This window comes from Hippocampus zosterae, chromosome 19 (genome assembly GCF_025434085.1).
Source record: "Hippocampus zosterae strain Florida chromosome 19, ASM2543408v3, whole genome shotgun sequence".
NCBI lineage: Eukaryota > Metazoa > Chordata > Actinopteri > Syngnathiformes > Syngnathidae > Hippocampus > Hippocampus zosterae.
The window spans coordinates 8,529,390-8,545,042 of record NC_067469.1 but is presented as its reverse complement, the minus strand read 5'-3'; the positions used below and the strand labels follow the sequence as shown (position 1 = coordinate 8,545,042).

Sequence of the window (15,653 nt, the reverse complement as noted above, 5' to 3'; positions counted from 1 at the left end):
TGGTCATGAATAGGTTAGCTTAATGCAAATCCAAAAAGGGAAATGCAAAAGACAGGCTAACAAGTAGCATTTTTTTGGCGGTTAGATCATATCACAATACTCAGAGGCATATATTCTTTTTTGTCTGTGACAAATTACTATTACTACAGCTTACTAAAGACTTGTGGCATTGAAATAATAAATGTATGCAGTACTTAGAAAATTAATTGGTTCTGGAAGAAAATTTGTAAGTAGAGACGCGTTTTCCATGTAAATGCCCTAATCCGCCCCCTCAAGCCCCCTCAAAATTCAGACACAAATGTTTTCTAAAGCATAAAACTTCATCAAAATATGCAAAAAAAAATAATACAGTTGAACAGTTATTCTTGAAAAAAAATCTTCAAATATGTCAACATTGTGAGGGATACACTAACTTGACACCATTTTGCTTACTCTTCATGTTATATGTGGTGAACAGGAAGGAAGCGGTTTCAAATGTCTTGATTACATCCGAAAAAGGTCAACTATATTTCATTTGACCATCCCTAAATATTATACAAGTGCAAAAAAACATTTTACCCGTCAAAGTTGCTGGAATTCCACATTGTCGGACTTCACAAAACCTCAAACGGACAATAATTGGGCTAATAACTCGATAATATATACATGTATTTTTTGCATGAGCAGATTACAAACTGAAAAACCTTTTTGAGGTGTCGGATGAAGTATTATGTGTATAATCCTGGAGGTGCCCTACATTACGGGCTATTATTCAATGCGTGAAGTGGTTGACCTGTCTGTGTCTTTGTGTATGAGTGTGTGTGCTTGTGTGTGCAAGTGAGAGAGTGAACAATAGGCTCTCTAATGACTGATCCTAATACTGTACACGTGCCAAGCGCAAGCCAGCCAACCAACACGCAGCACACCACAGGATTTGTTGTACCTCTGCTTGGACGGCCTGACATAATATATGGATTTATTGCTAAATAAACTGTCAAAATGGCATTACAATTCCAATCTGAGACTGATTAGTTTAGGTTATTCAAAGAATTATTCCCTAATTGCAAATACTGGCATAAAAACAAATAGAGTTTTATTCAAATCTTTAGCAATGAGTAAATGATTCATTTATCTCCAGTATCTCATATGACGAAGAAACTTCCGGTTTAGGGCGCAGGTAACAATAGTGACACACTTTTGTTATCGGTTTGACATGTGCAATCGGGCCTTGCTCAAAGCAAAAAGATATTGCCAAGGTTGAGCGTTGAAGTCCAGCGCCCGCTAGCCACTAGCGTTAACAGTTTCACGTAGCATTAATCCCTCCCACTAGCCAAATTACGACTTTTTCAAAAATGGTGCAGTAACTATTGATTTTAAAGCATGCGTGTTGAAATTAGGAATCAGCGGTTAACGATACCAGGTATCGGTATTGGGCCGATACAACCATGTTGTTAAATATTGTATACTTGCGAATTCTGCCGATACCAGCCACCGATAGTTAAGCCTCCCCAGAAAAAAAATCTGACATTGAGTAAATCCTCCTTGCAAGTAGTTGGTGTTCCACTGCTGCAGTTGACAGATTTTCACTAGTATCGGTCTGGAGAAAATGCCTGTATCGACCAAACCTAGTTGAGAGTTAATCGAGTTTGAGTCAACAAAATGCTCTCAAAGTCGTTCTGTGCCCTGAAAGGGTGACATGTTCAAGGGTAGGGGGAGCGAGGGCCACAACTTCAAGGATCATTTGCAGACCCATTCAAGCTCTTGTTAAGCTAGCCTAGCCCTCCCCCAACTCCCCCCCCCCCCACCAACACCCGCCAGACAACAGTCTCCTACCATTGGAGTTGAAAAGAAATACGCTGGCAGGAGGAGGGGCTGTGGAGTTTTTTTTTTTCACAATAGGAGGCTTGCATGTGATCTAGATTCATGTGGCTCCCACAAACAAGTGGCGAGCATAAAATACTATTCTTACGCCAAGTAGGTAAGTCAATATTTTGAGAGCTTTGTTGCTTGATTGCAGCCCCTACAATTTTTGAAAAATTCAGTCCCAGTTTAACCAGCGACATGAAATATGGTAGGCATGTTTATCATGAATACACCCCCCCCCAAAAAAAAAAAAACATGCCCACAAAGACACAGGAAGTTTGCCATTTTAGTTTGAAGCAGAAAATTTGGTGTTATTTTACGTTTCACAAAGCAATGTGAAATTTGGTTTGCATGTCTATCACGAGTAGACCCACAAAAAACAATTCTCAAGAACCAAAGAAACCTAATGATACAAGAAGTATGCCGTCTTGATTTGAAGCGATCATTTTACTTTTATTTTGGCAGCCTTTGAGTCAAAAATTCAGCCCGCTTCACTGACCAGCATGAATTCGGTTGGCATGTCAATCATGAGTAGATCCACAAAATTCTCACTCAAGAACCCAAGGACAAAAAAAATGACAAAGTTGACCATTTTGGTTCAAAGTGACCATTTCACTGTCATTTTATGATTTTTTTCCATCGATTCCGCCCCCACAGCCAGTTTCACGAAGCAACGTGAAATTTGGGAGGCATGTCTATCAAGAGTCGACCCACAAAAAAAAAATCACAAAAAGCGTTGTCAATTTTGACTTGAAGTGACCATTTCTGTGCTTTCTACTGCCATCATTATTAATGTAGTGTTTTATTGTTTGTTGTATGAATGATTTTTTTCCCCATATGCCACACAGCGGTGGTGGTTTTAAAGTGCTCTATAAATACAGTTGAGAGATATTGTCGCAACTTTTCCTTTGAGGTGTTTTTTTTTTTTTTTTTTAGGACTTACCTGACAGGCTCTCAGAGACAATTGACAAATCATCGTCATCATATTCACATTCACAATAACAATAATAACGGTTTTCCATTTGGTTTGGCTGCCAGGTTATTTTGAGTGCGTTCAATGAAATGGCTCAAATAAGGACGTGGGCGAAAAACGAGGATGGAGGGAGTTGCTGCTCGGACTCCTTGGTAACCAAAATACATTTGCAGAACAAGAGGGGCCGGGCCACGCCCCTCCCACTACTGTGTGTGTGTGTTTGCATGTCCTTGGGGTGGAGTGATTATGGCGGTGCAAAGGGGGTGGGGGGGCAGAGGGAGGGAGCAATCGAGAGTGAGATGGAGGGTTGGAGTCTGATTGTCAGCATAGTGGACGCTCCCACCGAGCGATAATGTGAGCAGCGCTGAGCTCGCGTCTTTTCTCATTGCCTTGGATTTTATCCCGGTTGCGGAGTCATGGTGTTCATTGGGACCTCGCTTAAGTCGGTCATTAAGTACTTCAAAAGAAAAGGTACATGGCTACTTTGTATTTTTCAAACGTGATGTTTTTTTTTTTTTTTCGCCCACTCGGGCAATATTGCAACTTTATTCCAGCTTTGTTTTTCTTATGTTACTCTTTATTTTCCTCATTTAAAACTTGAATCTTGTCACGTTGCAGTTTTAGTTGACTGGTGTTATGGCTTTATGGTTTTAAAATATTTCTTTAGTGTCGTAGCATTCCCCCTGTTTTGCTTGATGACTTTGTTCTCATAACTGGAATTTGATCCTTGTAATGTTACAATATTTTTGTCGTAGTTTTCCTAACCATGTTCTCAGAAGATGACATTTTTTTTCTTAAAATACAGTGAACCTCCGCTATTCGCGGGGTATCGGAAAGGGACAGAGTCCGGCCGCGTCGAGTGAAAATCCAAAAATAATTGAGACTCCCAATATCTGTATGAGGGGGAAAAGTTGAATAAGTAGGGGTGTTTGCAACAGTTGGTAGGGAAAGGTTGCCAAGCCCTGAAAAAAAAATCTTGCAAATAGGTGAAAATATCGTTGCTAAACCGAAGGGCCACAGTATCGTGTCTTTGGTCTCATTCGACTTTTCACAGATCTGAACGGCCGGATCAGATTGGCAGATATTCTATCCAGAATCGCTGATCGGTTGGAATCATTTGCCAATTGATCAGTCATCATTGTCATCGGATCCTCAAAAGTTAACAATCCAATATTTCTCACCATGTTTCATCAGAATTTTTTTTCTGAATGTTTCCCAATATTTTAAAATCATTTGGATCTTTTGTGGGTGTGTCACCAAGGTGTTTATCTTCCCCCCCCCCCAAATTGCTAATTGGTGATTAGTTAAAAATCCCGATCGTGTGAAGCCACCCCTCCCCTATCGCTGTCGTGTTTTTGTCACACTGTTAGATTTCATCCTCAAGATTCCAAGCGGCTTCCTCATTTCAACGTCAACACCTGCTCTCGTTTTCACACCTTGTTAGCCGGAACCCATTCAGCCAGCGTATTCTATTGTATCATATGTATATTATGATGTTTTTACATGATATTTTTTTAACATTTAGTGAAGCCTGCAAGAAGAGAAAGTGGGCAGTATTAAGTGGACACCCCATGGCCTCGGAAAAGCACGTGCGGTTGCGCCGCCGAGCTCCGAGCCGCTCGTGGCGGTTTAAATCTGAGACCTATTTATAACCCTGAAGCGACGTTGTCGATTATTAGCTCACATGCCGGCCCACGCTGCACTTTGCTCATCGCCTTTGCCTGTGCAGCGTAGTTAATGGTTTACCTTTGGCATTTAATAAATACATTAAATCATAGCGGAAGCGTCGCGGGAGGTAAGTATCATTTCTCGCTCGATGTTGGTGGGAAAGCTTGAGAAAATCATTCATTTGCTCATTGGGCCATGAAGGGATCGCATACCAACGAGTTGTTTGTTCACGTCGATACCATGGTGTCTGTTGAAAAGTTAGATCCAACATAATTTACTTTTTTTTAAAAAAATATGAGATTGCCACTCACTCAGGTAGAAAATACACACTATGAAAACCAAGTTGCAACAATGACGTGGTCGTACCAGAATGCTGTTCACATTTTTTTATTACTAGCAACAATGTTTTGGAGAATCTTAGGCCACAATTAAGCCATGAATTCATATGAAAGACAGTTTGACCGACTTGAATTTGAATTGTATGATGAATGAACTTACCAAACATGGTTTTGGTTGGCTTGCGGTCTTTAGAGCGTTCCAACCCGACAGCGTCATTAAAATTCGACCAAACGAGCGTGGCGAGAAAAAAAAAGAAAAAATCAGATGAAAACAAATGCTTCAACTTTTCATGCTTCGTCAAATAATGCGATGTAGACATCTGTATTGCATTTCCGAAGCACTCAAATAAAGTCTGCCGACTGACCTTGATTGGTAGGCCCCTCCCCCTCCTCCATTTGCAGCCTTTTCGATTTGATTTTTTTTTACACCACAATGTCGATTTGAATTTGATTAACTATTCATGGTTACTTTAAATATGAGCACGTTGCTAATGTGGATATCAAAGTGCTCCCACTTTGCAGTCGTATAGGCCCTCCTCAGCCGACACACAAAGTCGCAGTCCACATCCTCGCAGGCCTCATTAGCACCTGTAAAAAAGCTCTGCCACACACACACACACACACACTCCTGGCCCTTCCCCTTCCTGGCCAGTCCTCAATCACACTTCTGTTCTGTCCCGGTCTCACACACACACTCGGTCAGAAGAAGCCACACAGAGGAAGTGGTCCCGGTTTGACTAGGGTTCCCCGAATGGAGTTAATCCTGCACCCGGGATCACCCGCTTTGGCTTGGATACGCTCGATTGGTAGGTGTTGATTTGATGCGAACTGACCTTGCTTGGGATTCGTGAACCGCCGGAGCATTTTTTTATTTCATATCAAACTGGATGGACCGGTTTGAGGAACTACTTTGCAATCAGCTGTTCCGTTAGAGGGTGTGACACCTCCGATACGTGTTATTCTCCCCTTCCTCTCTTGCCGCGAACACAAATGTTCAAGTCTACGATGACCGAGTGGTGTTTTCGGAGCAGACCGCGGGAGGTTACTTACGGTGCCGCTTTTTGTCTCGACAGCCGTGTCTAATCTGGACGAGGAGAGCAAGTGGACGGTTCACTACACGGCGCCGTGGCACCAACAGGAGAACGTCTTCCTGCCGGGCAGCAGGCCGCCCTGCGTGGAGGACCTCCACCGCCAGGCCAAAGTCAACCTGAAGAGCGCCCTGCGAGGTAACGGCGGGCGAGTCCGCAATTTCTCGCCGGATAGCCGCTCAAGCGGAACGAAACTTTGCGACGGTTACATTTCACGTCAGGCTTCAACTATTTGGCATATTCCGGTGAACGATTCGTCTCAGAATAAATGCTAATCCGTCAATTATTAATCGTACAACTCTCGTAACTTTATATCATTGCCCCTACGTTCAATATTTTTCTCGAACTTCTACGAAACAGCTTGTTCGGGGTTTTTTCCCCCACTCAACATTGCTTTTTTCCTTACAAAATCTGTTTGGTAACTTTATGACTTTTGTTTTCATTTTCAAATATTCTGTTAAACAGTACTCCTTTTTTTTTCTTAATTCTCATAGTTCTTAGAACTCATTCAGTACCAGCCAATTCTAGACCAAGTCTGAAAGGACGTTTAAAAACGTCTTTGGGATTGAATGAGTTAATTCTTGGATATTGCTTTTGTCCCCCGTAATATTACATCTTTATTCTTCTAATTTACAACTTTGTCGTTACAGATTACGCTTTTTTTATCTTTTCTTTGAAAGAAGACAACTTTGTTCTTTTCATTTCCCGCCCCCAAATATTTCTTTGTTGTAAAATTGCAACTTTATTCTAAACTTTATTTTTGGTACCATGCATTTTTTCTTTCTCGCAATTGAAGCTCATTTTAAATCACAGATCTTATATATATAAATATAAAATATATTGAAATATAAAGATATATTAAATATGTATTTTAATTAATTCTTTTTCAAATATTACAACTTTATTTATGTGACACTGTCACTTTTTTGCTGTAATTTTACTTAAGGATTTTTTTTTGCATTCCATAATTGTTTCAAATGTATTCATTCATTTATTTATTTATTTTTTAACAAATTGACCTGTTACTAGATTTTTAACATATTTTAATGATTTTGAACGCACATTGAATGCGGTCGACGTGAGCCGTTGCCGCGACTCGTGATTTACTGTAACAACCGCGTGAACCAAACCTCTCAGACACTTAACAGTCCGCTGGCATGTCGATAGACAGCAGCGTGGCAACCAAAAGAAAAAGCGCCGTTTGTATTGCGCGCCGCGTTGGGCGTCCAACACAAACGCGTGAGATCCTTTCTCCTCGAATCAGGCGCTGAAGCTTCCCAGCCCACATCGTCAACGGCGTCGTCGTACAAACACTCGAGTGGCTTTGTGAAGCAGTAGATAAAAGGACGAGATGGAAGCTGACGCTTACAGTGACACAAACACACACACACACACAATATTGACGCGTACGTGAAAGCCACCTGGCATTTGGAATAAAGTGAGACGCACCCACCACCACCACCACCGAACGGCAGGGGTCCTCGTTGAAAGGCAACAGGTGTCACATGACAGCACCTGGGATGTGCGTTTGCGTGTGTCTAAAAGCAGACTCCCAGGAAGTCCAGAGTGGAGCGCACACACACACACACACACACACACACACACACACACACACACACACACACACACCCATTGTTTAGAGAGACCTTTTACAAATATGACACCACAACTTCAAACGATCTGAACGCGTGAAGCCGCAACAGCTGTTGCGCAATAACACGGCTCATATTGACGACGGCGGCGAGCGTTGCGCAACTTGCTGACCTCGTTGGTGCGATGATGAGTTATTGATTCATCTGCTTTAGGGCACCATTAAAGCATGGATGCGTGACAATTGCTTTTTATGCGACAGTATCGGGTGAGGTCACACCTGTGCCTCCGCATTAAGGAATACCAGTGAAGTGGCCTGGTGGACTTTGTCGGATTCCATTTTGAGGCCAATTATTCACATGATATCAAATGTGGAGCAATGATATCTTTTTCAGGTGGATTAGAAACGTTGAGTGAAACCTTAATCAATGGGAAGAAGTCACTTGCTACTCTGTGACCGTCATTTCTGCCTAGCAACGGGCAACTAAGAGCTCATTGAAATCATCACGCGTCGCCACGCTCCTTTCGCCCACGCGAACCCCTCGAATTAGTCACGCGCATTTACGATTTATGCCACGAGGCCTTTTTCATTGAGGGAGTCGTGTAGTTGAAGGTACATTATGTTGACGAGCCAGACCAAAAAAAAAAAAAAAAAAAGCCTCTGAGGAAATGAGGAGGACATAGCAAGCGAGACCGTCCGTCTGACAGGCTTCTGGTGAAGCCCACATCGACTGTCTCCTCCAATTTCACACACACGCACAGGGCAGAGGAGGTGTGAGCATCCACCAGGGGCTGTGCGCACACGATTAAAACACATCTATCGAAAGAAATGATTTTTATAGAATGACGTTTTTTTTTTTAATGGAAAATATATATTTTTTTTTTACATGTGGAAAAATTAGTAGGCTTAATGTATTCAAGTTATTTATCCAGCCACTCAAATGTACTGTTGTATTTGAATAGAAACGCTTCAAGGCTAAAAACGTGTGACTTGAGCATGAAGTCAAATGTTTGCCCTTTCTTTCCTTGTGTGTGTCGCGCAGAATGTGACAAGTTGAGGAAAGATGGCTTCCGCAGCTCGCAGTACTACTCGCAGGGGCCCACTTTCTCCGACACGCCGCAGTCGGGCAGCAGCCTGCACGAGGACGACGACGACGACGAAAAGAAGGTGAATGTCCATGTCAAAGTCTGTTTGGATGTCCTCCCGTGCTGATTCGGTTCAACGGAGATGCTGGAAAACAGTGTTTGCCTGCCCTCTAGTGGCTGCCGCTGGAACATCCACATTTGGCTGCTCACTCAGAATTTCTGAACAGTCGTGCTAAGCACTTGGTCCCAGTCTGCCGCCCATAGCCAAGTGTGTCAATTGATCTTTGGTTTTGTGGACTCGTGTTCCCGCCGACTGCATGCAGGTCGGCAGAATCAGAAATGATTTTACATAATGCCGAGACGACTTTTTAGAATATCAACATCCTCAATTGTGAGTGAGTTCATCTTCCCGGGTTCATGTATTCGTTTACCATCTTTGACCGCCAGTCGCTGGCGTCGTCGGCAGAGGACGAACAGTCGCAGCTATCCGCGAGGCCGCAGACGCCCAGCGACAAGGCCGACCTCTCGGAGGTCGATTCGACCAAAGCCCCCACACTGCCCACCCCGGAAGAGAGAATGAGGCAGACGGCGCAGGCTGTGCCCACCGACATTGTCGCCATCAACGTCACAGGTATGCCGGGATTGGGGCGAGGGGGCGGGGGGGGGGGGGGGGGTCAAAGATTGGAGTGTGTGTGTGTTGTTCGGAAATTTGCGTTGGATTTTTGGTCGTGCGCTGGTCAGTACATGGACAATAGTATTGAGATACAGCACTCCCCCCCCCCCAAAAAAAAATGATAAAAACTGACATAAGATGTAAAATAAAATGCCACGTGAGAATGTAAAGAAATTTAAAAAAACTTCTGAGAAAATTTAATAATTGAATTATGATGCAGACAAAATATATAAAATATGATCATAATAATAATAATAAATTCAATACAAAATAATATTCCGAAATATGAAATAATCCTATGACAAGTATTTGCAAAAATACGGTAGAAATACTAAGACGATAATAAACTACGCAATACTGACAAATAGTACTGCTCAATTTATTACAGATTATAAATATTAATTAAAGTTATTACAACATTTTCTGATCAGGGATACAAATAAACTTATTGAGATTTTCCCCCCTAATCTGTCCTAGTTCTCTTCTCAAGCACATTTGGTTTTTAATCATGAGAATAAATAATAATACTTTCATATGTCATATATTTTGTAACATTTATGAACGCGGGGTCCGATTCAACTACAGGTGGAATTTTTTTTTTTTTTTACCCAAAACGTCACCGCTATAAATTTTGGTGGTAAAATCCGTATTGCGCAAGCTTTTGCAGGTCAAATTTGGAAACAAAAAAAATGAAAATATGTCAAAACTCTGCAAGGAAAAAGTAAAGACATTTTTTAAATCAGTGTCAAAAATATGTTTAGGGGCACAAAGCCGGAGAAATATATACAATCAATCTAAAACTAAAAAAAAAAAACTACTAAATGCTAAAATAATATGAGCATTGCTTCAAAAAAAAAAATTCCCCCAAAATACTAACAACCCCCCTTTTATACCAAACCATTTGGCCCCGTGAGTGTCTTTCCCGTCGCATGCTTTCTTACGTTGACTGTTCATTGGTTGTTTGTTTTCTGGCCCACACAAAAAGCAAGCATCTTCACCTGCTCCTCTCGTGGCATCTTCAGATCACCTTCACAATTTGCCTTCTTTGCGCCACAAGAGAAGCAAGAAAATGCCTCTTTTTTTTTTGGTCATGTCACTCACTCACGCACGTTTACTTGAAGATAATCACACTTTTGTCCCCCTGCATGCGCCTCCCCAACTTACCATTTGCCACTTGTCTTGTCTTGCCTGTGTGTGCGTGAATTTCCGGCCCGGCCTCCTCCCGCCTACCTCCCAGGCGCCGTGTTTGACCGGCAGGCGAGTGTCCGGCGCTCCCTGGTTAGCACCGACACGGTGTCCCGCCGGCCCAAGAAGGTCAAACGCAGAAAGACCATATCGGGGCTGCCCGACAACGTCGACCTGGAGCTAGGTACGCTTTACTGTGTGAATGCTGCCCTCTGCTGTATGCAGCCGTAAACTACACCCCTCATTCTTGCAAACACCCCCCTTCCCCTAAAAAAAAGTGTTGGATTAAGCCCTGGTGCTTTCTTACTGTTTATTCAAGGCCAGTGTCCTCTTTTTTTCCGCAGCCAATCCCTTTCTGCTGCTTTATCCTAATTTGCTCTACTTTTACTTCTTTGGAAATTTCTTCCAAGTAAACTCGGCAAGTTAAGGCTGACAACAGCTTGTGTGCAGCAATGCTTGACTAGTTTCACCCAGTAGACGTTTCGATAGGCCCAATTGATTTGCCTCACAGTGAAGAGGTGCAGGGTTCGATTCCGGCTCTGGTCTTCCTGTGTGGAGTTTGCATGTTCTCATGTGTCACCCACCTACTGCCCGAAGACAGCTGGGATAGGCTCCAGCACGACCGCGACCCTTATGAGGATAAAGCAGATTAGAAAACAGAGTTTTACTTTTTATTTTGTTGTCATTTTATTTCATTTTCACACATTTTTTTTATTGGATTTCAGTAAACAAGTAGTTTTTTTTTCTTTCTTTCAAGTTTCGTATTACTGTTTATATTACACATGTTCTTTTCTCTCATTAAGATGTTACATGTATGCATTGTACCGCATCATCAATATTTTGAGGACGTCTCATGGGACACACTGGAGTCATATTTGTATTTGTGCATTTTTATTTCCTCAAGTAATCCTCCCAATAAAGATTTTATTAACCCCCCCACCCCCCCGTGCCCGGAAAGTGCAGCTGAATGCCGCGTGCTTAGTGATTATTTATGCACCAACGTGTGCAGCCGTAGCGCTAAAGGGGAAAGAAGGGGAAAGTCATCCCTCTTTGCGATAGCATCCTGTTGTCTGACAGATACACGAGTCTTGTTAGCCTCTGAATGCCGCCGGTAATTGACCCTTTGGTGCCCCCCCTGCCCCCCTCCCTGCCGCAGTTTAATGTAATACCGCAGTGATGTCCAGAGCATCACTTTGATTGAGCCCGTGGTACGCTTCATGCGTGTCGTGGAAGTCGAGCACCCCCCCCCCACCCATTGACTGAAAATTGTTGTATTCCTCGCATGTCAGTTGTACAGCTTTGCATGTTGCGCTCCATGCATGACCGCTCAAGTGGCGCGTACGCATGTACATGTCGATGCATGCTGACGGCCCGCAAACCAAAGGGACTGTTTGTTGACTAATGGGTGAAGGCTAAACCTATTAAGGAGTCTCCTCTCATATCCTTGCCTGCTTAATGAGCAAAACCAGAAGTCATTAACACATGAGAATTGGCAGTATATCGGATTAATTCGCTACAGGGCAGTGGAAGTTGTTTTTCGTCATTTTGCTTTATTAACTCATTCAATACCAGCCAATTCTGAACCAACTCTGAAAAGACGTTTAAACACGTCCTTGGGAGTGAATGAGTTAAAAAAAAAATGAACTGGCGATATACGGAGAAAAGTTTATTTTGAATCAATTCTGAACCAACTCTGAAAAGACGTTTAAACACGTCTTTGGGAGTGAATGAGTTTAAAAAAAACAATGAATTGACGATATCTGGAGAAAAGTGTATTTTGAATCATTTCTGAACCAACTCTGAAAAGACGTTTACACACGTCTTTGGGAGTGAATGAGTTTAAAAAAAAATGAACTGATGATATCTGGAGAAAAGTGTATTTTGAATGAATTCTGAACCAACTCTGAAAAGACGTTTAAACACGTCTTTGGGAGTGAATGAGTTTAAAAAAAACAATGAATTGACGATATCTGGAGAAAAGTGTATTTTGAATCAATTCTGAACCAACTCTGAAAAGACGTTTACACACGTCTTTGGGAGTGAATGAGTTTAAAAAAAAATGAACTGATGATATCCGGAGAAAAGTGTATTTTGAATGAATTATGGACCAACTCTGAAAAGACGTTTAAACACGTCTTTGGGAGTGAATGAGTTAAAAAAAAAAAGAACTGGCGATATCTGTAGAAAAGTGTATTTTGAATGTGATCTCTCTATCCTGGATTCACATCTATTGGTGGCGGGTCTGAAACTTCTCTCGCAACTAAGGGAGAGGCACTGTATTCAGGACTTTCATCAAGACAATTTAAAAAAAGATATATTTTCTTCTCCTGACAGCTGCGAAAGGACACGGCGGAGAGCTACGACCGCATTCCATGTTCATCCCGGGACAGTACTCCACACTTGGCCGCGTGGGGAGCGTCAACTCGGCGCTCCGGCGCTCCCGCACCCGAGATTCCAGCTGCCAGACCGAGGAAGTGAAAGTCGTCCCGCCATCCATGAGGAGAATCCGCGCTCAGAGAGGACAGGGAATCGCGGCCCAGATGGCCGGCATTTCTACCTCCTCCTCCACCGGCAGCATATCCGCCTGCAGCAGCGACAGCTGCGGCATCCTGATGCCGCCCTGCCAGCGGAACGGCGAGCGGTCACGATTCAACAGCCTCCCCCGCCAAGGCGCCAGGGTGTCCCTCAGCGCCGACCCCATTTACAGCAGCACCCCCATCAAGGCGGAAGATGACGGCGCTCCGCGCGGGCAGATCGGAAAGCTCCGGGCGGACGACACGGCGGTGCACATGAGGAACACCCCGAGGACGTCCGCCCTGCCCAGACCGAGGTCCCAAGAGGTGAGGCGGACGCAGTCCGGCGAGTCGGCCAGGAGTCCGGCCCGCGTGGTGTCGCCGCACGCAGCCTATTCCACGTCGCTCGTCCCCAACGCCACGCTGTCCAATTGGTCCGAAGTGGTCCCTCTCCCCGCCTCGGGGCAGCATTCCCACCCGCAGGCCCGCGCCTACCCGACGGCTCGGCCTCTTAGCCCGGACCCCCTCGCCCCCGCTTTCGCCCGCAGCACCACCTGTCCGGCGTTGGCCACTCACGAGTCGGAGCGCTCGGACATCAGCGCGCACAGAACGGACGACGGGTGGATCTACGACACGCCGGAAAACGCGCCGGCCCCGCGCCAGACGCCGACCTCCAGCTCCTCCGCTGCCATCAACCAGCTGTTCGCCAGCCCGGAGGCGTCCTCCCGGACAACCACCGATTCCAGCTCGCTCTACTCTCAAGACAACGACGGCTATTACACCTCCATGCACCTGGACTCGGGTCTGCGCTCACGCGGCCGCGGCGACGGGTTGCCGGCCGGCCGGGCGACCCGACACAGCATGTACGAGTGCCGCGAGATGGCCGGTCAGGACGAGTACGGGAGCTTGTACCGGGATCGCTCGCTGTCTCGCAGCATTTCCCTGCGAAAATCGACAAAGCCCCCGCCGCCCCCGACTCGCACCGACTCCCTGAGAAGGAAAGCGGATCCCAAGAAGCCCGCCGGCGGCGCGCTCGACGAGAGTCTGATCGCCACCCTGCAGCAGAGTCTCCAGCTGGGGCTGCGGTGCGGCAAAGGCGAGGGCGCCTCCCCGCGGTCGCCCTCGCACAGTCCCAGCAGCGACTACGACGACCCCTGGGTGCCGCGGCCGCGGAGTCAAAGCAGCGTTAGCGCCGGCAGCTCGGCGGCGTCGCTCGGCGCCAACGGCGTGTCCAACGCCTACTCGCTTTGCCACGTGACCCCCACCCACAGCGATACCAGCAGCTTACGATCCGACTACGCCGACTCTTGGGGTTATTACATGGAGTACCCCGGCAACCACGCCGACCGGGGCGCGCAGACCCCGCCGGCTCTCACCGCCGACGGCGCCTCGATTGGATCCCGGCCGGGGGAGGAGGAGAACGGAAGCGACGGGCGCGGTCCGACTCCGCTTCAGGAAGAAAGGCTGGCGGCCAAAGCCCAAACGTCCTCCCCGGAACGAGTGCACAGACTGACTTCACCTTCCAGCGGCTACTCCAGCCAGTCCAACACCCCCACTGCCGGAACGCCGGTCCCCTCTGGCGTCAGGTCCACGTCCCCGTCGGGCGGCCGCCCCAGGCCCAAAGTCCCCGAGAGAAAATCCTCTCTGCCCTCCTCAGTTTCCATCTCGTCTTCCTCCACCTCCCTCTCCTCCAACACGTCGGACTCTCTCAAGAGCTCCGGGCCTCCCGCCCCGCCGCCCCTACCTCTGACCTCCCGCTCAGCTCCAAGCACCCCCTTCAGCCCGCCGCCACCATTTCCTCCCTCCCCGGCCCCGAGTTGCTCCACGTCCCCGGATTTTCCGCCGCCGCCCTCGCCGGAAACGCTGTTCCGCCCCAACGTGTCCCTCGACGGGCGCTTTAGTCCTCCGCCGCCACCTCCGCCTCCCGCGTACCTCGCGCCGCCTCGGCGACCTCCCCCGCCGCCCGCTTCCGCCTCGTCTCCCGTGGCGGCGGCGGCGCCGAAAGCCGTGCTTCCCCACGGTCCCGCAAAGTCGCCCGCGCCCCTCATCACGCCGTTTGCCCTGCAGAGCGTTCACCTGCGCTCGGTGCGACGGAAAGAGGAGACCGAGAGCTACCGGGAATCGGAGGGGTCGGTGTCGAAGCTCCCGGACGAGCGCGGGATCGAATGCGATACGCCTGACGGTCCCGTCGGCGGCGGGAAAGCCGAGGAGCAGAGCCGCGACCGGATCGGAGAAGGGCAGAAAGCGGTGCCGAGCGACCGCTGCTCCCCCGTCAAACAGAAGCCCCCCATTGTCGCCAAGAAACCCAAATTCTGTTTTGTCCCGCCGCTGAGCTGCCAGGAAGCCATCCCGTCTCCGTGCGAAGACGAAACCTCGCAATCACGCAAGCAAGAGACAACGGAGACGGAGACGCGAGAGCAGGACGAACAAAGTTCCGCAGAAATCCGGGATGACCGTCTTATCTCCGGCGACTTGGACCGGGAACCCTTCCGGAACGGAGACGCCCGCACCGACGAGGACGAGGACGGCGGCGCGAGCAGTCCGGTGGACTCCGTCAGCTCCAAGGAGGACGACGCAGGTTTGTCTTTTCACGCGATTGCCCTTTTAGCTCAACGACTTGGAAACGCCGATTTCAGGAGACTCATTAGTATCAGCTTGTTTATGGTTAGCGTGAATCCATTTTTTTTTTTTGCATGA

General features: G+C 46.7%; 1 protein-coding gene across 11 annotated transcripts in view; it reads left to right on the top strand.

Moving 5' to 3' along the window:
* Window positions 1-15,653, top strand: part of nhsl1b (NHS-like 1b) — a 76,970-nt gene that overhangs the window by 51,688 nt on the left and 9,629 nt on the right. For 4 of the 11 annotated variants that reach the window (XM_052053441.1, XM_052053443.1, XM_052053449.1 and 1 more), the window contains exons 2-6: window positions 5,895-6,047; window positions 8,543-8,673; window positions 9,033-9,216; window positions 10,496-10,627; window positions 12,778-15,534. In XM_052053441.1, the coding sequence (XP_051909401.1) occupies window positions 5,895-6,047; window positions 8,543-8,673; window positions 9,033-9,216; window positions 10,496-10,627; window positions 12,778-15,534 (3,357 nt within the window). Of the gene's footprint in view, window positions 1-3,101; window positions 3,287-5,247; window positions 5,628-5,894; window positions 6,048-8,542; window positions 8,674-9,032; window positions 9,217-10,495; window positions 10,628-12,777; window positions 15,535-15,653 lie in introns of those variants that run through there. The other 7 variants (XM_052053442.1, XM_052053440.1, XM_052053446.1 and 4 more) reach the window with 6 other exon arrangements.